The 23,262-nt window shown below is 43.0% G+C and overlaps 2 protein-coding genes across 2 annotated transcripts; both read left to right on the top strand.

Annotated features, from left to right (window-relative positions):
- The first annotated feature begins 114 nt into the window (after positions 1–114).
- On the top strand, positions 115–14,634 carry dpydb (dihydropyrimidine dehydrogenase b). Its single transcript, XM_037458458.2, has 27 exons — positions 115–1,295; positions 1,384–1,620; positions 1,714–1,975; positions 3,404–3,514; positions 3,624–3,706; positions 4,023–4,110; positions 4,223–4,384; positions 5,216–5,412; positions 5,739–5,820; positions 6,076–6,163; positions 6,512–6,619; positions 7,012–7,181; positions 7,248–7,458; positions 7,602–7,786; positions 7,878–8,093; positions 8,178–8,342; positions 8,635–8,703; positions 8,780–8,863; positions 8,973–9,093; positions 9,641–9,760; positions 11,415–11,557; positions 11,722–11,776; positions 12,227–12,348; positions 12,437–12,583; positions 12,678–12,740; positions 13,499–13,576; positions 13,650–14,634. Exons 3-27 carry the CDS (start codon positions 1,946–1,948, stop codon positions 13,812–13,814), a joined length of 3,063 nt encoding a protein of 1,020 aa, XP_037314355.2. The 5' UTR covers positions 115–1,295; positions 1,384–1,620; positions 1,714–1,945; the 3' UTR covers positions 13,815–14,634.
- Positions 14,635–18,400: 3,766 nt separating this feature from the next.
- On the top strand, positions 18,401–21,239 carry LOC119209299 (dihydropyrimidine dehydrogenase [NADP(+)]-like). The gene is made up of 7 exons (XM_062557886.1): positions 18,401–18,553; positions 18,718–18,772; positions 19,217–19,338; positions 19,427–19,573; positions 19,668–19,730; positions 20,478–20,555; positions 20,629–21,239. Exons 1-7 carry the CDS (start codon positions 18,401–18,403, stop codon positions 20,791–20,793), a joined length of 783 nt encoding a protein of 260 aa, XP_062413870.1. The 3' UTR covers positions 20,794–21,239.
- The last annotated feature ends 2,023 nt before the right edge of the window (positions 21,240–23,262 follow it).

Below are 23,262 nucleotides of genomic sequence, written 5' to 3'. Positions count from 1 at the left end.
GATATGGTTTATTTACAATGTGTTGGTTTTGATTAGACGTAGTGGGGACTTCAAGAATAACTGAACAACCCTTGAAAAGCTTGTTGTTGTTGACGGTTACCCTGACCCCCCCCCAATGCAGGAGCACAGAGCGGCCTTCACAGTGGAGATGTTTCAGATTACAACCGTGATGTGCTAGTTATCAGACACAATGCTCTAACCTCAACTTTTATACCCACCAAATTCTTATTCTGAATAATTTGATCATTACAATCAGTAGCAAATGACAGAATACGTCCCACATTTCTCCTGTCACATGTAGATGTAGGAAAAGCTCAGGTAAATATAAAGTCTGAATTCAGGTTGTAGACCGTTGATCATTTGGATCCCCCTTTACATTGATTACATATTTAAAGTTTCATTACTGATCGTTAACGCCACCACTAGAAATATGCCATGAGAAGAAGGGCATCAATAGATATTATATATAGTCTATGAATACATTAACGTAATGTTATGTGTTCAAATGTAGTCTTGTAAAATGTGTTATTTGGCGAGGTACAAAATAGAAAACTAATGTCAAGCATAATATACAATTAAAACTACTTAAACCTACTTATTTTTATCCGTAACACTTATTTGGTAATTATTTGAATGATTTATTTGATGCAAATAATCACCAATGGTCGCAGTAAATTGGCTGTTTTATTTTTTTCATCACTCACCCATTGACATCCATTAATGCACTGATGGCAGGAACGACCACACACGGTGACACCTGCCAATCACCAACTCACATTCAGCAAGATTTGACTTTTAAGTACAAGTACTAGAATTCATTCGAATATCTACCGATAGAAGATCGATTTCGTTATTATTCTTTGGGGAGTATTTCCTGTGCCGATGTGGGTTTCGGGACAGAGGATGTCGCATGTGTACAGACCCCTCGATTTTGGGCTATACAAAATAAAATGAATTATTAAGTTTGTAACTGATATTGTGTTTTAGATACACAAGACGTGAGAACAAACTGCTGTTAGTTATAAATTAGAGATACTTTATACTTAATTTTATGAACAGAAATGGATCAAAGTGAGCTCAAGGAGACGAGTTATGGACCTAAAATATCACTTTCTACTTTTCTCTCCGCAACATTGCAAATGTTGAGAATAAATACTTTCAATTTGCTTTTGTGTGATTAAGAACTAACTTAGCATTTTTGAGTTTTATGAAGCAGGAGGAAGCAGCATTAAGCTGCAGGAGAACATGGTGTGTGGTGACATTCAGCTACTAGTGTGGACATATTCTGTAACATCGTAAGTTAAAGTTGAAATAGCTCGTACCTGCCAGAATAACAGAGAGAGTCTGTGCGTACAGGTTAATGAATGTGTTTGCTGTGTGGAGGTGGATGACTGACTGAATTCAAGTGTGGGGAAAAGGGAAGGAAACTAAGGAACGACAGGAAGTGGAAAGCTGTGTGGCCAGCAAAACATATAACAACATAAGAGCATCTCCTTTGGCCAGAACCCCGTGCTGTTGGCTGCAGAGACTGAAGTGGGTTTCAGGCCGGGCCCTTCAGCAACGACGGGAAAAGGAGAGACACGCAGGAAGAAATAAAGGAAGTAAAAATACAGAGTGCGTGTGAGTGCGGAGTTTGGACCTGACAGCACTGTGGTTATTGTTTGACCCGTCCCAAAGCCTGCAGCTGTGCTGAAGTTCGACCCCCCCCCCCAGGGAGCGATGTCCTATCAGCTTTGTCCGTCAGTCTACCTTATCAACGCATTAGCTGGCGAGAGGACAACATCCCAGGGCTGTAACGGGTCAACTTGTTGGGAGGAGGGCCTGATAAGGACGCTCAGCACCCACACGTCCCCCCAGTGACACTGATCCTCTGATGCAGAAAGCCACCACAACCTCCACCAGATCTTCAGAGAGCTTCTAGTCGCCAGACCACAAGAGAGCCGTCATGTTGAGTAAAGACCTTCAAGACATTGAGGTATGTTACTTACTCCTGTACATGTCACACTTACACCACTCTGCAGATTATCCATAACGTGTCAAGATAATTTTACTTATGTATCTTACATGACAGTCAGTGCAACTGGTGGATCTTTTTTTAGTACAGCCGGTTTCAGAGAACATTCCAGTATGATTCAATGCAAAGAAAGTATCAAACACTCATTATTACTTTGCAGTTAAATATTTAACTCCTATTCCAACAGTTTAACATAATAAGGACATCTTATTCAATCTTCAGTGTATCAATGTATATATATATAATTATTATATATCATTTATAATTTCCTAAAAATACTTTTTGTCGTGACCAAGTTGCAGTAATACATGCACTGCCCCTTCTAATGCACACGTGACTCTGGTTACAGCAGAGTAGGTAAGTGCCTCACCTGAAACGTCCACTTACATAATTGCATTAAACTGCACACAGCACACTGTGGTGGTCTTTGATGCTATAAAGCTCACAGGTGATTATCCAGCACTAAAGGCAGAAGCTCCGTTGATTCATACAGCTTCTCTCTATCTTTGTGGTTCAGGAGGTTTAACAATTCTTCTACTGCGTGGCACAGCAGTGCAGGTAAAGAAAGGTGATAAATCATTCCATGTAGCCGTACTCTGGCCTCGTGGGTTTTATGCAACAAGCCATGTGCTCTGTTGTACCAGCAGTACGCCGGTGAGGTGCAGTCAGGTGGGCGTGCACGTGTATAGATGAGGCAATAGTTCCAACTTTATGTTTTTAGAAACTGACATTGGTTGGGAAAACTATAAAAACGTCCTAACTGCCATAACATGAAGCAGCTGTCTAAATAGATCTAAAGTGTATAGAAACCAGGGTAGAAATTGATAGTAACAAGCTGCTGAGGTCCGTCAGGGTTTTAGAACATGCTGTCATCATATTTCACTCCCCGAGGTTTGGGTCTGGATTTCTTAATTGGACGTGTTTCCTGTAACAAGAAGTCAGTGAGGAACATAATGTATGAACACTTTATCAGTGCATCTTATCATTGTGACCTGTACCATCCAAACAAGCAACTTCTGAGAACTTTCTGTAGTTTCAGTGCTTATGTAAGCGCTGCGTGTGCGTGTGTGTGTGTGTGTGTGTGTGTGTGTTGCATGAAGAGAGACAGTGGTGGTGGACAGTGGTTTATGAGTAACAGGTAGAAAAAGGTTCAATTTACAATCTAAAATTAAAAAACGTTATAAAAGAGATGCAATACAAATAAAACATTATGACAAACATTTAGAAAAGTTTCTGGACCAGGACGTATGAAATATAGATCATGATCCACTTCTAACCCGCATAGTGTTCAACCTAACAACCAGAAGCTTAGCAAAAAGCTCATGACATCGATGTGACACACTGATGGGACGGACTCCTTAATGATCGTTGTCACTTCCTTTGGTACAGAGCCTCCTGGCTCTCAATCCCAGGGTCAAGACTTGTGCAGAGGTCATGTCCACAGCGAGCAAGAAGAAGGAGAAGAAACACTGGAAGAGAAACCCTGAGAAGCAGTGTGATGTAAGATGCAAACAAATAAACACAAACACCTGCTTCAGTCCACATCTGCCCACCTCTGCATTCTTCTTCTCATGTTTCCTTTAAATCGTTTTCCTTTTATTCTCTTCAGTCTCGTGTGAAGCTGGAGAACAACTTTGATGATATCAAGCACACGACGCTGAGCGAGCGCGGCGCCCTACGAGAAGCTCTGAGGTGAGAACAAGCCCGGTTCTGCACCAGGATGAGCCTGGTCCTCAGCAGACATCGTCCATACCTCATGTTACATTCAGGAATAGGAAGAAATATCCCTGTATTTGTAATTCTTTAATTCAAATATCTTGGAAAACACATTAACTATCATTACTGTAATATTCATCAAGCGTTGATCCTTTTTAAGCCCATGAGATTTCAACTTTTTGACAGTTGATATTTTAGGTGATTTGTTGGTGTTGCTGTCTTTGCATTATTGACAAGTATTAAAAAAAACAACAATTCAAACCTTTGCAAAACTGTTCCCACCTGTGTTCAGGTGTCTCAAGTGTGCGGATGCCCCCTGTCAGAAGAGCTGCCCCACGAACATTGACATAAAGTCATTTATCACCAGCATCTCGAATAAGGTAATCCAAAATAAATACACACAAACCGTCACAAGAAAGAAGCAACAATGACGGACCAATCCCAGGCAGCAATTCCTCCGTCACCGTGCGGCCTTTTCTGTGTGTGCACCAGAACTACTACGGGTCAGCCCGGGCCATCCTGTCTGACAACCCGCTGGGTCTGACCTGTGGAATGGTGTGTCCCACGTCAGAGCTGTGCGTGGGGGGCTGCAACTTGTACGCGTCCGAAGAGGGACCCATCAACATCGGAGGGCTTCAGCAGTTTGCTACCGAGGTATGGCATCCTTAGCTGTAGGTTTCTCTCCATATGACCAGGACTAAAATATCAACTTGATGCCTCCTCCTGCTCCATAAAAAACAACTAAATGTAAAGTTAGTTTGTAATCACACTAAACTAAAGCAGCAAAGCAACCTCAGTCTCTATTCTGCACATCTGTAGATGTTTGGGGGGAGTTGTTCCTGTGCTGACGTGAGGGTTTCTCTATGAAACCGTCACTAGCTCAGTAAGATCTTAGTCAACCTTTTAAAGTGAGAGACTTCTAATAACCAGGGTGGGATGTGGGCAGACAAGCTACCGTTGGATTACGGCACACAGCTGAACTTAAAAATAAAACGTGATGTTATGTATCATATATAACATTTCTATCGGTAGATATCAGAGTGAATTCTAGTCCCCATCGGCTCACCTGTCTCCATCCTGAATAAATGAAATCTTAATTCAGCAATGGCCCGTCCAAGAGATCCACACTGCCCATACTTGGATAATGCAGATAATGCAAATTTGTTTTTGTTTTTTTGAGGGGTTTGAGCAAAAACGAATGTTATATGACAATTGTCACCTAACTGATGTTAACTTCAGTTTTGGGAAGGATACAAGTTCAATTGGTTTTGTGAGTTTATTTTGTGCGTTGGTGTGTTTTCTTTGCTGCCGGCCTTTAGAGGTCACCACCTAACGGCCGTAATAAGGCTTCAGAGTACTTTGCCCAACCCTTTTCAGACTGTGATGGTTTTAAAATGAAGCATCGTTCACTTGAAGTCAGCCCGCTGGTGGAAATAGACTAATAATTGGTATTTTAAATATCGGGCTGTGTTATCTTCTTTTCAGGTGTTTAGCAAGATGGGCATCCCTCAAATTAGGAATCCGGAGCTCCCACCAGCCGACGAGATGCCAGAGTCTTACCACGCTCCTATCGCTCTGATTGGTTGTGGCCCAGCGTCAATCAGCTGTGCCTCCTTCCTGGCCCGTCTCGGATATGACAATATTACAATATTTGAGAAACAGAAGTACATTGGAGGGCTGAGGTAATGTATCATTGTGGCCTTGGGTATATAAGTCTGCTTCATACCAAAGATGGATGCACATTATGATATCAGAGACATATATAATTGGATTTTAGACACTTTCATTTTAACATATATATTTATTATAGTGTGGCAGCGCTATGTGCTTATTTAGTTACTTGCACACTACATGTTTAGACATTCCTTTAATTGGTTGGTGGTAATAAGGGAGTGTTGGTTAAAGCCTCTGTGTGAGTGGACACGAGCCTGATTGAAATATCACACCGGGGAAGCGAGGCAGACTCTTCTGAGGAGGAGAAAGAGACGATGTGTTTACCTCCATGCAGCACGTCGGAAATCCCTCAGTTCCGGCTTCCCTTCGACGTGGTCCAGTTTGAAATAGAACTGATGAAGGACTTGGGAGTGAAGGTAGGGCTCAGAGACACACATTTAGTCTAAATACTGCACAACATACAGCAATCATTGTGATGTGATAATATATTGGTTGTTAAGTAGATTTTGAATCATTTAACTGACAGTGTGCTCTGAGATATGATGCCAAAACTTATAAATATATGGTCAGTCCCATGTTGTATAGAAAACGCCCATTAAACCAAAAACGATGATCATTCCAATCTCGCCACTGTGTTCTGAAAAGTGCTTGTGTGTGATTGTGTGTGCCAGGTAGTGTGTGAAAAGGGGCTCGGTGTTGATGGGATGACTTTGACGTCCCTGAAAGAGGAAGGATTTAAGGCTGTGTTCATTGGGATTGGTGAGTGCATCTTCTTTGACATGCATTTCATCTATTTATACCAGGGGCACACATGCAGTACAAGCCTATTCAGCTTCCGACACAAACTAAAACACACCTGGACCTGGACTAGAGCTTTAGTACCACTCACTTTGGCTTTCATGAAGAAATGTACTTTCTGGATGCTGTTGTTCTGGCTCTGTACCCTCTGGTTGAATGCACTTAATGTGAGTTGCTATAAAACATAAACGTTGGATAAAAACATTGTTGTAAATGTAAATACAGTATGTGTGTGTGTGTGTGTGTGTGTGTGTGTGTGTGTGTGTGTGTGTGTGTGTGTGTGTGTGTGTGCGATCTGTGTTCCTGCAGGTCTCCCTCAGGCCAACAGAGCTCAAATCTTCCAGGGTCTAACTATGGATCAAGGCTTCTTCACCTCCAAAGACTTCCTGCCCATGGTGGCCTCTGCCAGCAAGACAGGTATTGTGGTGAACAGAGACACATCCCTCCCTTAATGTGTACTATATACAGTATGTATATGTATAATATATTATGTACTCCCTAGCCCCTTGCTCTAACCTTAACCTATTTCTAGCCTGAAGTGTCCTAAACCTCAAACAGGCCTTGAAGGAAGTGACGGTTTCCAAAAGTGTCCTTCCTCTATTGTTTTATGTAGAACAGCAGACTAAGGACACTAATGACTAAGACTAAGCACACTTGATGCACACTAAGCATGGACACAGTGTGCATCAACCACGTATAGGAAATATACAACACACATTTTATTAACAGATATTGTAGCTAATGTAACACATATAGGACATAAAACACCTGCCAGTGACAGTCTCATGTGGCCGTGTCCCCTTGTCCAGGGATGTGTCAGTGCCGCTCCTCTCTGCCAGAGTTAAGAGGCATCGTGGTAGTTTTGGGGGCCGGCGACACCGCGTTCGACTGCGCCACCTCGGCTCTCCGCTGCGGGGCCAAGAGGGTCTACGTCTGCTTCCGGAAGGGTTTTAATAACATCAGGGCTGTTCCCGAAGAGGTACGCACGAGGCATCAATGGACGCACCTGCGAACGTAGGCACCCACGTCTCTTCTTTCCTGACAGATGGAGTTGGCTAAAGAGGAGAAGTGTGAGTTCCTGCCCTTCCTATCTCCTCGTGAGGTCATCATGAAGAACGGGCGGGTTGCCGGGTTACAGCTATGTCGCACCGAGCAGACCGAAGAAGGGGATTGGCTGGAGGATGAGGAGCAAGTCGTCAGGCTGAAGGCTGATTACCTCATCAGTGCCTTCGGTTCCATGCTCAACGAGCCCCAAGGTGTCTGACCACTCAGACGGACCAGCTGATTTGTTCGTATTGAACGACAGCTTTGAGCTTTTCTGAGTACAGAGTAAACTGCAGTGATTTCACACACACGTGTGTGTGTGTGTGTGTGTGTGTGTGTGTGTGTGTGTGTGCAGTGAGTGAGGCCATGGCTCCTGTGAAGATGAACCGCTGGGGCACTCCAGAGGTGAACACGGACACCATGCAGACCAGTGAGCGCTGGGTGTTTGCAGGAGGAGACATCGCCGGCTTGGCGAACACCACGGTGGAGTCGGTGAACGATGGTAAACAGGCTTCGTGGCACATTCACAGATACATGCAGGTAAATACATGCTCTCCGCCTGAAGCCCCTCCCCCCCCGAGAGTTTGTTGCTGAAGTTACACAGTAGCATATGTCTCCCTTCCTCCTGCAGTCTCTGCATGGACAGACAGTGGACCCAGTGCCAAAGCTGCCCCTGTTTTACAGCGCTATAGATCAGGTGGACATCAGCGTTGAGGTGTGTGGAATAAAGTTTCCCAACCCGTTTGGCCTGGCGTCTGCTCCTCCCACCACCAGCACCGCCATGATCCGCAGAGCCTTCGAGCAGGGATGGGGCTTTGCTCTGACCAAGACGTTTGGACTGAATAAGGTGCAGCAACGCGGGCACAGCGACGCACGCACGCACACGTGAGCACAGACACCACTGCCCCTGTCTGTCGATCTGTGTTTGCAGGATCTGGTGACCAACGTGTCTCCTCGCATTGTGCGCGGCACCACCTCGGGTCACATCTACGGCCCAGGCCAGGGCTCCTTCCTCAACATCGAGCTCATCAGCGAGAAGACGGCAGCCTACTGGTGTCAGTCGGTCACGGAGCTGAAGAAGGACTTCCCTCACAACGTAGGTTTCCCTCGCTGGGACTCAATGCGTTGGTGCTGAAGGACACGGGTGGACAAGCTCATCAACGTCCTCTTTCTGACACAGATTTCTTTGGAACAATTTATTGCTGCCAGGATGAGATGAGTTTCCACAAAAATATGTTAAATGTCCCTGGGGAAGGTTACTAACACTCTGTCTTAAAATGAACAAAATGATTCAGCAAGATAATCTTCCACCGCTCATTGTCAGTCAGAAATATCACCAGCATCTGATGGAGGAACGGACATTTCAAAACCAACCATGTCCCTGTCAGGTGGTGATCTCCAGTATCATGTGCAGTTACAACAAGGACGATTGGACAGAACTAGCCACGATGGCACAGGTGAGGAAAAGGTGAGGCCGCTCACAGGCTCTATCGGGTCATCATTGTGTGGTCTGAGATGTGTGTGTGTGTTTAGGAATCAGGGGCTGATGCCTTGGAGCTGAACCTGTCTTGTCCTCACGGGATGGGAGAGAGAGGCATGGGACTGGCCTGTGGACAGGTACACACACACACACACACACACTAGACCGATGTGCAGTCCATCTATTTAGAATTGGATATTGTGAATGGTGTGTGCATTCTTAGCATGGTTGTGTCTGTGTGACTAGGATCCGGTGTTGGTGCGTAACATCTGTCGATGGGTGCGTGCAGCCACTTCCATTCCCTTCTTTGCCAAACTGACACCAAACGTTACCAACATCGTCGACATTGCCAAGGCGGCTCATGAAGGTAGACAGGCTTTTATATACATATATATATATACACGTACATGCAGCGGGTGAAATAAGTATTGAACACGTCACCATTTTCCTCAGTAAATATGTTTCCAAAGGAGCTATTGACCTGAAATTATCACCAGATGTTGGTAACAACCCAAGTAATACATACATACAACGAAACCAAAACAAAGAAGTTCAGAAATTAAGTTGTGTGTAATAATGTGAAGTGACACAGGGAAAAGGTATTGAACACACTTAATATTTGATATTTATTCAATACTTTGTACAAAAGCCTTTGATGGTAATGACAGCTTCAAGACGTCTCCTGTCTGGAGAAACTAGTCACATGCATTGCTCTGTGGTTTTGGCCCATTCTTCCACACAAACAGTCTTCAGATCTTGAAGGTTCAGTGGGCCTCTTCCATGAATCTTGGTCTTCAGTTCTTTCCATCGATTTTCAATGGGATTTAAGTCCAGTGATTGGCTGGGCCATTCCAGCAGCTTTGTTTTCTTTCTTTGAAAGCAGTTGAGAGAGAGATTTTTGCACTGTATCACAGGTGGAGCAGATGGAGTAACAGCTACCAACACAGTGTCGGGTATGATGGGGCTGAAGGCCGACGGCTCCCCCTGGCCGAGTGTTGGGACGGGCAAACGCACCACGTATGGAGGGGTCTCTGGTGAGGAAACGTGCACTTTCACTGCTAGCAATACAGCTGTTATTCAAAGTTATCTGAAGACAATGTATGTCGCAACTAATAGCCCTGAAAAAAAGCCCGATTAAAAGCAGCAGGTGCCATAGTGTCCACTGTGTGATAGTCTTTTTTGTCACTCACTAATAACGATTTTAGAAAACGGATCACCTCGATTATTTCCTCACTAGCTTTCAAAACCACAGAAGACATTGAGGAACCATTTTCTCTCTTTATGGCACGCAAGCTGGTCTTACTGATTAAAGACATACACACGAACAGGCCCTCACCTTACACACTAGTCAATACAATACATGTAGGCAGGGTTCGAAATGAGGGGAGTCTGGGGGGGGTCCCGGACCCCCTATAAGAATTTATTTTTAGATTTTGGGGGGTCCCACAGACTGTTGTTGTGCTCTATGACGCAGACACGTAGGTTACTGTTGAACGAAGCCTCACAAAGAGTGAAATCCCTCATGAAAATCCTGTAAGTGCTTCGATTATGTTTATATCTCCATAATAATTGCTTATTATGGTAAAATATTTGGAGTTGGTGTTCCTATATCAAAAGTTGCATTAACTAACTCAGATACCCAGTGTAACGTAATGATTAGAAGAGTGCGTTTGTCAACGTTTCTTGCTGTACGTGTATGAAGCCAAACTGCCAGCTAACAGCTGACATGTAGCAGTTAGCTAGACGTGTTATTCAAAGCTAGCATGCCAACATAATTGTCCAGTCAGTGATTACGAAAGATAGCGAGGACTTAATTCAAGTCTGTGAGTTTTGAATGGGAAAATGTGTAGACCGAAAAGTTGTTCTTTTGGGGGGTTGGGGGGGGTGGGTCCGAGACCCGGTGCTAATACGGTACAGGTGTCTTAACGGCCGTTAACATGAAAAACATCAGACAGACCATTATCCCACCTTCAAAATATGTCAATATAATAGTGTAGCAAGGTAGTCTTCAGTATTTTTTATAGTTACATTTTAGGGGTAGTCATTTCGAACCCTGCATGTAGGGCCTTCTGCCTCGTAACAAGGTGGTGACCTCCTCTTCTGCAGAGTGTCTTAACATCTCTCTCCACTGACCACCAGGGGGCGACAGCTCTGGAGCAGTGTTCCCTTTACCATTTCATTTCGTGACTCTACTTCTCTCTTGATTTATTCCCTCAGTAAACATTAATCGCTGGTTTCAAGTCTACTACAACAGGGCGTAAAGTTCATTTAGTACCTGGTCTTTTTAGTCAATTAGACCATAAAGCAGGGTATGCTCCACTGAGTGACAGGTTGCTGCCACTACCGGAGACGCTTCGCTTTCTCTACTTCACTCCTGCGCATTCCAAATATGATGAACTCTGTTCTTTGGTTGCAACAAAACAAACCGATGGGTGACGTAACAACAACTATGTTGACTTCTTGTATTCAGTCTATGCTTATAACCAACTGTAACCAAGGCAACCTACCACAAGCAGGTGTCATTTTTCAGTGCCCTGAAGTATTCAAGTGAGCTAAAAGCAAAGGTTGTCTCATTGCACTTTTACGTGTGAGATTTGTAGATACAACAGCAGTATCCTTCATGAGAGAGTTAAAGACACACGGTGTTCTCACTGAAGTAGCTCTCCATATAATCAACAATGTTTGCAGGTAATGCCATCAGACCCATTGCTCTCAGAGCAGTGTCCGCCATCGCCAGAGCAATTCCTGGCTTCCCAGTCCTGGCCACCGGAGGCATCGACTCGGCAGAGAGCGGCCTACAGTTCCTCCACGCCGGGGCGTCAGTGTTACAGGTGACAAGTGTTACTAACTAATTCCCTCATGCAATATGTTCTTAATAACATATTGTGAAACATGTTAAAAACAACAAAAACAACTCCACACTGAATTGAAAAAAATGCAGTCACACGAAGCTAAATGAAATGCTACTTTATTGACTTGCTGTGTGTGATTACAGGTGTGCAGTGCAGTACAGAACCAGGACTTCACAGTGATCGAGGATTACTGTGTGGGTATGTCATTGTTTCTCTGTTCATACGTCCAGTTGGTTTTCGTGCAATTAATGCTTGGAATGTACCACCTCCTCATAACTCATACAGTCAATGAACAAATAAATAAGTGTATGTTCTACTTAGTGAAAAGACATGAAGCAGATTGAGCATATTGGACCTTGAAACAAGGTGATGTGTGCGATTCGAGCCGGCGTCAGCCATAACACGAGGCATTACCCACACACGTCTAATAGGATACAAATGTGCTGTGATGATGTTTTGGACTGGCGCTGTTTAAGCTGCAGATTTGAACAGTAAAACGCATGCATTCTTTGAAATCTAAATCAATGACTCATGGTCACCCTCTGCCTTTTTCAGCTCAACGGAATGGTATTTTTAGTATATTTAAGTGAAGATCACTCCTCCCATAGACTGCATGATGATGCCATCTGTGTGTATATTTGTGTTCAGGTCTGAAGGCCTTGTTGTACCTAAAGAGCCTGGAGCTGAAGGACTGGGACGGCCAGTCTCCTCCGACAGAGAGACACCAGAAGGGGAAACCAGTTCCCAGACTGGTGGACCTGGTGGGAAAGGTACCACCACTTTCTACCAATAATACTGCTGCAGTTTTACTACGTCAACCATCCTGCTGAATTACTCCTTGTGTGTTTGCATGTGTAGAGCCTCCCGAGCTTTGGGCCGTACCTCCAGCAGAGGACAGACGCCATCGCAGAGTACAAGAAAAAGCTCCGAAACGTAGAAACAGACGTGAAGGACGTCGGCATCGGCCGCGTCAACGAGGCAAAAAAAACTGTCCCCGCGGTCAAGGTAAGACACTCCCTCTACTTGTTTTATTGTGCTTTGGGCGATGACATGCACTTTGAATGGCTGTGGGTACTGTGTGTGTGTGTTGTGCGTGTAGGACGTGATAGCCAGAGCGCTGCGCCACATCGGAGCGTACCAGGAGCTCAACAACATGGAGCAGGTACCTTTGTCCAGCGTGTTATTTCATACATACAAAAGTATATAATTTACAGAAAATGTCCATCATGCAAAGTTCTGTAACAATACTATAACGTCTAACTTGCGCTATGATTTTATTTTAAATACAGTCTATTGAAGTTGTATCAACATTTCTTTGAGGTCAACAACTGTCTAATACAATAAAGAAAGTTAAATCTAATAATAGCTCAACTATTTATATTGTGAACTATAATGGTTTAAATATAGATAACACATACTCTAACAATAAATTCAATCATCAAGGACTGGATTAAAAAAACTGTAAAAATACATAGCGGAAATATTTTGAACTTACTGTATTTACCTGGTTTATGAACAGTCAATTTGATGTTCCCCCCAAAAAGGCCCTGTATACTACCAAATAATAATCTCATCTTAATAATAAATAATAAAAGACATCCTTGTGTCGGGACTTTATCTGTTTATCTCGATTCAGCTTCATTCCTCTGTGATGACAGCACTGTGTGTGTTAGGGTGTTCTGATCATACTGGGCTCCTAACTGGTTTGTTTGAATCACAATGTTAGAGGTCCAGGGCCCGGATGCACCGCTCACTGGTTCTGGATCCTGACTGCAGCCCACCTATTAGGGCCCCTGCTATATGTATATATACGTACACACATTATTTGTGTGGCTCAAGGAGAGGCGCTGAACGGTGGGCCACGCCCCCTGGCCCTCTATTGGCCAGCCGCCACTACTCATGACCCTCCCCTGTCCTCAGGTCCAGGCTGTCATAGATGAGGAGATGTGTATCAACTGTGGAAAATGTTACATGACCTGCAACGACTCTGGATACCAGGTATGTCAGCGTCTGCCACTATTGTTTTGAAGACCTAACTGCCTCTTAAAGCGACTCCTTTGCTCTCTCACAGGCCATAACGTTTGACCCAGAGACCCACCTGCCCAGGGTGACCGACAGCTGCACGGGCTGCACTCTGTGCCTCAGCGTCTGTCCAATCATTGACTGCATCAAGATGGTTACCATGGCGAAACCCTACATACCCAAGAGGGGTGTGCCCATCAGCCCGGTCTTCTGAAGGGAGAGACATATTTAATCTAAACTGATGTTATGAAGTTGGGTTTTACGATTAGATTCATCTGCCACATGAGCTTTATCTCATTTGTGTTGTTCCATTTTTGCAGATAACTGGGAGGAGTTCAGATGTGGTGGAAACATGACATATGTGTTTATCTACTTGATGGGAGTAATGTTTGGATTTATGAGACATTTAGAATTTAACCAATTTAACCATTACAAGATCAGAATTTACAATTTATCCAAATAAACATGTCAATGATTTCATTGTAATTCTGACTCAAATTGCAGTATTAATTTGTTCAGCGTTGTCGCATCCTCTTGCGAATACTTCATGTTCAATGTGATGATTTTAAATTCCAATGGGCATGTATGTTTTGTTGGTTAAAATACTGACAGCTAAACGGTGTAAAAGTGTGTCTGTGTTTCACAGTCTGTAGCTGCCGTTGTCTGAAAAACACCGATGTTGCGTTCACGTGAAATTCGCCTTGCCAGCTTTGTGCTGCATTCGAAGTTGTTGTAAAAGTACCCTTTTCCCATTGTTTTAGTTATATGTCATTGTTATTACATTATTATTAATTCATTTAATTTTGAGCTGAGTATCGTTTCTTTTTTTTACTAACTATAATATATATACTATATATAAAAACATTTTTGTGTTAGCACCCGGAAAATGTTGTGTTCCTCCTTTTTTTTTTCTGTGTCAAGGGTAAATTGTGCCTTTGTTATACCATGGCTGTTGTTGGGTGAAATTATAGATGTATTGGTCAATTGGTCACTAACCTGATGAAGTTGTTAACAAATAAATAAAATATGTGCCTGGTCACCTGGTCACATGTTGATTTCTAATAATGTGGTTACTATTGGATTATTGTCATATTAATGGCTTTCGGTCATGTTAGAATATCTTACTTTTTTTTAAACGTGTCCCTAAAGATTTTAGTTCAGGTTATACAGTAGATTGACTACTTTAAAACAAAGTAAACCATCTAATGTAGGTACAGTCTTTATAGACATCATTATTATTCAATCCAGCGGCTAGTTGTTTTACAAATCCTATTAACATAAGGGATGAGAAATGCCATTTGTATTTGATCAAACCCTTTGAAGGTGCATGGTGCTGCCATATTGAGTACACCTGGTGGATTTAGGTAACTTAGTTAACTTCCTTGCTCAAGGAAAGAATGACCTGTTTTCCACTTTGTCATGTCAGGGATTTACATAACGTGCTGTAACTTTGTTGCTCCAGAATTACAGGGTTACCTGTTTGATTATAGCCAATCCGCTCCTCCAGACACCACTACAATACTGGGACCAGCCCAAACCATGAAAAACAGAAAAAAAGACCATTATCCCACCTTCAAAATATGTCAATATCATTTTGCCTGCAGTATATAGTGTAGCAAGGTATTCTTCAGTATTATTATAGTTACATTTTAGGGGACCCCCCAAGAGTCCTAAGTCATTTCGAACCCTGCGTAGAACCATCCAATAGATGAAATGGTTCTTAAGAAGTTCTTCGTAGAACCCACTGCCATTTAAGAACCCTTCTTTTCTGTGTGTTGGATTGTGTTTTTTTGGGAAATACAGATATTTTGAATGTTTTTTTGAATCGCTCTTAGTCAGGACTCTCCTGAGACCTGTTGTTGTCCTCGGGCCACAGAGACACCGGATCACAGGATCACTGAGCCACGCAAACTCCTCCACCGCGTTAAGGTGGCGATTCACGGGGGAGACTTTTTTTTTTTAATGTGGGAAACCTTAAAGGAGGGGAAAAACCCACGGCCGAATTGAAGCCAAGTTCATTCTCATTCATTGATAAATATCATGCAAAGGGGAAACTTGTTATTATGTTATATTATGCTATATGATATTAGCCCTATATTATGTTGTATATTAGTCCTATATTATGTTATATGACATTAGCCCTATATTATCTTCTATGATATTAGAAAAGGAAAAACACTTACCAGAGCACAGGGAATAAAAGTTTTCCCTTTGCATGACATTTAGCAATGAATGAGGAGGCGGCTCCCTGCCTGGACCTGGCAGGGGGGCTCTGTCAACCCCAGGTGTTATTGGGGTTGAAGCGTGGCTGGACGGGGACCGGGGGGTAGATGGATGAGCTGATGCAGTTGGAGATGAAGGAGTGATGACTACCTGGTGGGGTCTACTACGCGTCTGACTTCTCTCTTATTACCCCTGCATCTTACGCATCATTTTTTCCAACTCCGTACGCCGGCCCTGCATCCGTCACCCAAAAGGGCATCTCGTCTGTTTTTTAAAGTCGAGCAGCCAGAGCCTTTGTTTTGATCTTTAGCCGTTTGTGTTTTGCAGCCAACTGGTTGTTACTTCAGACTCCAAGAACTGTTGTCAGGCTCCCTGTCTGGTCCTGGCAGGGGGGCGCTGTCAACCCCAGGTGTTATTGGGGTTGACAGCGTGGCTGGACGGGGACCGGGGGGTAGATGGATGAGTTGATGCAGTTGGAGATGAAGGAGTGATGACTACCTGGTGGGGTTTACTACACGTCTGACTTCTCTCTTATTACCCCTGCATCTTACGCGTCATTTTTTTCCAACTCCGTACGCCGGCCCTGCATCCGTCACCCAAAAGGGTCTATCGTCTGTTTTTTAAAGTCGAGCAGCCAGAGCCTTCGTGAAGAATGCCAATGATCAATGATCACTCTGAAGTTCTATGTGAGTGACACATGACTTGATGATGTCATCGCATTCCGTTGCCACGGAATCCTCCCCCCCTCCCCCTCCTGAACGTGGTGATGCATTCCCTGATTGCAGTAGCACGCAACAAAACCCACTATAGACTCACATATATATATATATATATATATATATATATTATATATATATTCTAAAATTACTTTAAAGAGAGAAAAAAATCTACTTTTGACCATGATAAAAATCCAGAGTATTTTTTTTTACCTTGCACACTATGTAAAAATTGGATGTCAGCGTACCAAAATACAAAGACAGTGAAATTGCCAAAAATGTGTTTTTCACTCAATTCAAAATGGCGGAAAAAGACATGTCTACCGTATTTCATTTTAAATATTGACTAATCATTGACTTGATGGTTTCTTAAATGCATTTAACCCTGAAAACACATGCCCATTGAACAAAGTGTCTCTCCTTCCAGATGTGTGTTAAAGCAGGGTTCGTAATGAGGGGGTCCCGGACCCCCTATAAGTCATTAGGGACCCGCTATAAGAATTTATTTTTAGATTTTGGGGGGTCCCCGACAAATATTTTTAACATTAAAAATGATAGGTCTTTAGTGACGTTTTACATTTATAACAATAATTAATTCATTTCCTAACCCAAATGGGCAGCAATCAGGGCAGCCAATAGCATCACAGATAGTTGTTGTGCTCTATGACGCAGACACGTAGGTTACTGTTGAACGAAGCCTCACAAAGAGTGAAATCCCTCATGAAAATCCTGTAAGTGCTTCGATTATGTTTATATCTCCATAATAATTGATTATTATGGTCAAATATTTGGAGTTGGTGTTCCTATATCAAAAGTTGCATTAACTAACTCAGATAGCCAGTGTAACGTAATGATTAGAAGAGTGCGTTTGTCAACGTTTCTTGCTGTACGTGTATGAAGCCAAACAACCTGCCAGCTAACAGCTGACAGTTAGCAGTTAGCTAGACGTGTTATTCAAAGCTAGCAAACCAACATAATGGTCCAGTCAGTGATTACGAAAGATAGCGAGGACTTAATTCAAGTCTGTGAGTTTTGAATGGGAAAATGTGTAGACCGAAAAGTTGTTCTTTTGGGGGGTGGGTCCGAGACCCGGTGCTAATACGGTACAGGTGTCTTAACGGCCGTTAACATGAAAAACATCAGACAGACCATTATCCCACCTTCAAAATATGTCAATATAATAGTGTAGCAAGGTAGTCTTCAGTATTTTTTATAGTTACATTTTAGGGGTAGTCATTTCGAACCCTGCATGTAGGGCCTTCTGCCTCGTAACAAGGTGGTGACCTCCTCTTCTGCAGAGTGTCTTAACATCTCTCTCCACTGACCACCAGGGGGCGACAGCTCTGGAGCAGTGTTCCCTTTACCATTTCATTTCGTGACTCTACTTCTCTCTTGATTTATTCCCTCAGTAAACATTAATTGCTGGTTTCAAGTCTTCTACAACAGGGCGTAAAGTTCATTTAGTACCTTATGGTCTTTTTAGTCAATTAGACCATGAAGCAGGGAACGCTCCACTGAGTGACAGGTTGCTGCCACTTCGCTTTCTCTACTTCACTCCTGCGCATTCCAAATATGATGAACTCTGTTCTTTGGTTGCAACAAAACAAACCGATTGGTGACGTAACAACAACTATGTTGACTTCTTGTATTCAGTCTATGCTTATAACCAACTGTAACCAAGGCAACCTACCACAAGCAGGTGTCATTTTTCAGTGCCCTGAAGTATTCAAGTGAGCTAAAAGCAAAGGTTGTCTCATTGCACTTTTACGTGTGAGATTTGTAGATACAACAGCAGTATCCTTCATGAGAGAGTTAAAGACACACGGTGTTCTCACTGAAGTAGCTCTCCATATAATCAACAATGTTTGCAGGTAATGCCATCAGACCCATTGCTCTCAGAGCAGTGTCCGCCATCGCCAGAGCAATTCCTGGCTTCCCAGTCCTGGCCACCGGAGGCATCGACTCGGCAGAGAGCGGCCTACAGTTCCTCCACGCCGGGGCGTCAGTGTTACAGGTGACAAGTGTTACTAACTAATTCCCTCATGCAATATGTTCTTAATAACATATTGTGAAACATGTTAAAAACAACAAAAACAACTCCACACTGAATTGAAAAAAATGCAGTCACACGAAGCTAAATGAAATGCTACTTTATTGACTTGCTGTGTGTGATTACAGGTGTGCAGTGCAGTACAGAACCAGGACTTCACAGTGATCGAGGATTACTGTGTGGGTATGTCACTGTTTCTCTGTTCATACGTCCAGTTGGTTTTCGTGCAATTAATGCTTGGAATGTACCACCTCCTCATATCTCATACAGTCAATGAACAAATAAATAAGTGTATGCTCTACTTAGTGAAAAGACATGAAGCAGATTGAGCATATTGGACCTTGAAACAAGGTGATGTGTGTGATTCGAGCCGGCGTCAGCCATGACACGAGGCATTACCCACACACGTCTAATAGGATGTGCTGTGATGATGTTTTGGACTGGCGCTGTTTAAGCTGCAGATTTGAACAGTAAAACGCATGCATTCTTTAAAATCTAAATCAATGACTCATGGTCAACCTGTGCCTTTTTCAGCTCAACGGAATGGTATTTTTAGTATATTTAAGTGAAGATCACTCCTCCCATAGACTGCATGATGATGCCATCTGTGTGTATATTTGTGTTCAGGTCTGAAGGCCTTGTTGTACCTAAAGAGCCTGGAGCTGAAGGACTGGGACGGCCAGTCTCCTCCGACAGAGAGACACCAGAAGGGGAAACCAGTTCCCAGACTGGTGGACCTGGTGGGAAAGGTACCACTACTTTCTACCAATAATACTGCTGCAGTTTTACTACGTCAACCATCCTGCTGAATTACTCCTTGTGTGTTTGCATGTGTAGAGCCTCCCGAGCTTTGGGCCGTATCTCCAGCAGAGGACAGACGCCATCGCAGAGTACAAGAAAAAGCTCCGAAACGTAGAAACAGACGTGAAGGACGTCGGCATCGGCCGCGTCAACGAGGCAAAAAAAACTGTCCCCGCGGTCAAGGTAAGACACTCCCTCTACTTGTTTTATTGTGCTTTGGGCGATGACATGCACTTTGAATGGCTGTGGGTACTGTGTGTGTGTGTTGTGCGTGTAGGACGTGATAGCCAGAGCGCTGCGCCACATCGGAGCGTACCAGGAGCTCAACAACATGGAGCAGGTACCTTTGTCCAGCGTGTTATTTCATACATACAAAAGTATATAATTTACAGAAAATGTCCATCATGCAAAGTTCTGTAACAACACTATAACGTCTAACTTGCGCTATGATTTTATTTTAAATACAGTCTATTGAAGTTGTATCAACATTTCTTTGAGGTCAACAACTGTCTAATACAATAAAGAAAGTTAAATCTAATAATAGCTCAACTATTTATATTGTGAACTATAATGGTTTAAATATAGATAACACATACTCTAATAATAAATTCAATCATCAAGCACTGGATTAAAAAAACTGTAAAAATACATAGCGGAAATATTTTGAACTTACTGTATTTACCTGGTTTATGAACAGTCAATTTGATGTTCCCCCAAAAAAGGCCCTGTATACTACCAAATAATAATCTCATCTTAATAATAAATAATAAAAGACATCCTTGTGTCGGGACTTTATCTGTTTATCTCGATTCAGCTTCATTCCTCTGTGATGACAGCACTGTGTGTGTTAGGGTGTTCTGATCATACTGGGCTCCTAACTGGTTTGTTTGAATCACAATGTTAGAGGTCCAGGGCCCGGATGCACCGCTCACTGGTTCTGGATCCTGACTGCAGCCCACCTATTAGGGCCCCTGCTATATGTATATATACGTACACACATTATTTGTGTGGCTCAAGGAGGGTGGGCCACGCCCCCTGGCCCTCTATTGGTCAGCCGCCACTACTCATGACCCTCCCCTGTCCTCAGGTCCAGGCTGTCATAGATGAGGAGATGTGTATCAACTGTGGAAAATGTTACATGACCTGCAACGACTCTGGATACCAGGTATGTCAGCGTCTGCCACTATTGTTTTGAAGACCTAACTGCCTCTTAAAGCGACTCCTTTGCTCTCTCACAGGCCATAACGTTTGACCCAGAGACCCACCTGCCCAGGGTGACCGACAGCTGCACGGGCTGCACTCTGTGCCTCAGCGTCTGTCCAATCATCGACTGCATCAAGATGGTTACCATGGCGAAACCCTACATACCCAAGAGGGGTGTGCCCATCAGCCCGGTCTTCTGAAGGGAGAGACATATTTAATCTAAACTGATGTTATGAAGTCGGGTTTTACGATTAGATTCATCTGCCACATGAGCTTTGACTCATTTGTGTTGTTCCATTTATGCAGATAACTGGGAGGAGTTCCGATGTGGTGGAAACATGACATATGTGTTTATCTACTTGATGGGAGTAATGTTTGGAGTTATGAGAAATTTAGAATTTAACCAATTTGACCATTACAAGATCAGAATTTACAATTTATCCAAATAAACATGTCAATGATTTCATTGTAATTCTGACTCAAATTACATTATTAATTTGTTCAGCGTTGTTGCATCCTCTTGCGAATACTTCATGTTCAATGTGATGATTTTAAATTCCAATGGGCATGTATGTTGATCTACTAATGTAAAATAAATATTTGACATTGTCCGTGATTAAAATAAAAGTTTTCTTTTACAAAGAACAAATCACTGGATGTACTGTTACTTATAAATTGCACATTACAACATTGAAATGCTGGGCACCACTCTTGAATTTGAAACCCTGTGAAGGGTCTGCAACGGGCATGATAAATGCATTCATTTTATTAATATCTATTCAATAATTTAGGCAGACTTAATAACATTATGACAGCATTCTATTACGTAGTTTACATCATTCAATCATGTTAGGGATTGAATAATGAAATCAATTGTACAGAATATGAGCAACACTTATCTATAATTGTGAAGAAAATTGATGGTCTACTGCCCCCAACCGGAGCCAACCCGTCCGCGGATGTAGGATCCTTGGATGCAGCCGTGGGCCCTGATACCTACTTGGATGGTTTCTCTTCCATCAACCTTGATCAACTGACTTCTACAATTTTGAAATCCAACTCTTCCACTTGTCTCCTGGATCCGATTCCAACTAAGCTGCTTAAGGAAGTTTTTCCGTTAATTAGCACATCCCTACTGGATATTATGAATCTGTCTTTGTTGACAGGACATGTACCACAGTCCTTCAAGGTAGCTGTAATTAAACCTCTTCTGAAGAAACCTACCCTAGCTCCAGAGGTGTTGGCTAACTACAGACCCATCTCTAATCTTCCCTTCCTCGCTAAGATCCTGGAGAAATCTGTCGCGAATCAATTTTGTGACTTTCTACAAAACAATGCTTTGTTCGAGGATTTCCAGTCAGGATTTCGAATGCATCACAGCACAGAAACGGCACTGGTGAAAATTACAAATGATCTTCTACTTGCATCGGACCAAGGACTTGTATCTTTTCTTGTATTGCTGGACCTCAGTGCTGCATTTGACACCATCGATCACCGTATCCTGCTGCAGAGACTGGAACACTTGATTGGCATCAAAGGAACTGCACTCAGCTGGTTTAAATCTTATTTATCGGATCGATCCCAGTTTGTGTTTGTGAACGGTGAATCATCGAGGACCACGAATGTTGGTCACGGAGTCCCACAAGGTTCTGTGCTTGGACCGATTCTATTTACCCTGTACATGCTTCCTTTGGGCGACGTTATCAGAAAACACCGCATAAACTTCCATTGTTATGCAGACGATACTCAACTGTATCTATCGATCAAGCCAGAAGACACCAACCAACTTGTTAGACTTCAGGACTGTCTTGGAGACATCAAAACTTGGATGACCTGCAACTTCCTGATGTTAAACTCGGAAAAAACGGAAGTTATCATGATAGGCCCAGAGCGCCTTCGAAGTCAGCTGTCACGTGATACAGTCTCTATGGATGGAATTGCTCTGGTATCCAACAGCACCGTCAGAAATCTTGGAGTTCTCTTCGACCAGGATATGTCCTTCAACTCTCATATAAAGAAGACTTCAAGGACTGCCTTTTTTCATCTACGGAATATATCAAAAATCAGGAACTTCCTGTCTCAAAGTGATGCAGAAAAACTAGTTCATGCATTTGTTACTTCTAGACTGGATTACTGTAATTCTTTGTTATCAGGCTGCTCTTGTAAATCGCTTAAACCTCTCCAACTGATTCAGAATGCTGCAGCACGTGTATTAACAAGAACTAAGAAATGGGATCATATAACTCCTGTATTAACTTCTCTGCACTGGCTTCCTGTTAAATCAAGAATAGAATTTAAGGTACTTCTCCTCACCTACAAGGCACTTGCTGGTGAGGCACCGTCTTATCTTAAAGAGCTTGTTACACCGTATTGTCCTACAAGGCATCTACGCTCCATAGATGCTGGGCTACTTGTGGTTCCTAGAGTTTTAAAAAGTAGGATGGGGGCCAGAGCCTTCAGTTATCAAGCTCCTCTTTTGTGGAACCAGCTTCCACTTTCAGTCCGGGGGGCAGACTCGGTCAGTTCATTTAAGATAAAGCTTAAAACGTTCCTCTTTGATATTGCTTATAGTTAGGGCTGGCTCAGGTTAGCCTGGACCAGCCCTTAGTTAAGCTGCTCTAGGCTTAGACTGCCGGGGGACTTCTTAGGACACACCGAGCCCCTCTCTC

The sequence above is a fragment of the Pungitius pungitius genome, chromosome 15 (genome assembly GCF_949316345.1).
Source record: "Pungitius pungitius chromosome 15, fPunPun2.1, whole genome shotgun sequence".
Taxonomy (NCBI): Eukaryota; Metazoa; Chordata; class Actinopteri; order Perciformes; family Gasterosteidae; genus Pungitius; species Pungitius pungitius.
The sequence above is the reverse complement of the archived record's forward strand: the minus strand, read 5'-3'. Positions and strand labels throughout refer to the sequence as shown.

Excerpts from the sequence above, each read along its gene's own strand:
- dpydb (XM_037458458.2), top strand. The coding sequence starts at position 1,946 with ATGTTGAGTAAAGACCTTCAAGACATTGAG. Across the intron at positions 3,515-3,623 it reads ACCCTGAGAAGCAGTGTGAT|TCTCGTGTGAAGCTGGAGAA; the intron begins GTAAGATGCAAA and ends TATTCTCTTCAG. Across the intron at positions 11,558-11,721 it reads CCGGGGCGTCAGTGTTACAG|GTGTGCAGTGCAGTACAGAA; the intron begins GTGACAAGTGTT and ends GTGTGATTACAG.
- LOC119209299 (XM_062557886.1), top strand. The coding sequence starts at position 18,401 with ATGTTTGCAGGTAATGCCATCAGACCCATTGCTCTCAGAGCAGTGTCC. Across the intron at positions 18,554-18,717 it reads CCGGGGCGTCAGTGTTACAG|GTGTGCAGTGCAGTACAGAA; the intron begins GTGACAAGTGTT and ends GTGTGATTACAG. Across the intron at positions 19,574-19,667 it reads AAACTGTCCCCGCGGTCAAG|GACGTGATAGCCAGAGCGCT; the intron begins GTAAGACACTCC and ends TTGTGCGTGTAG.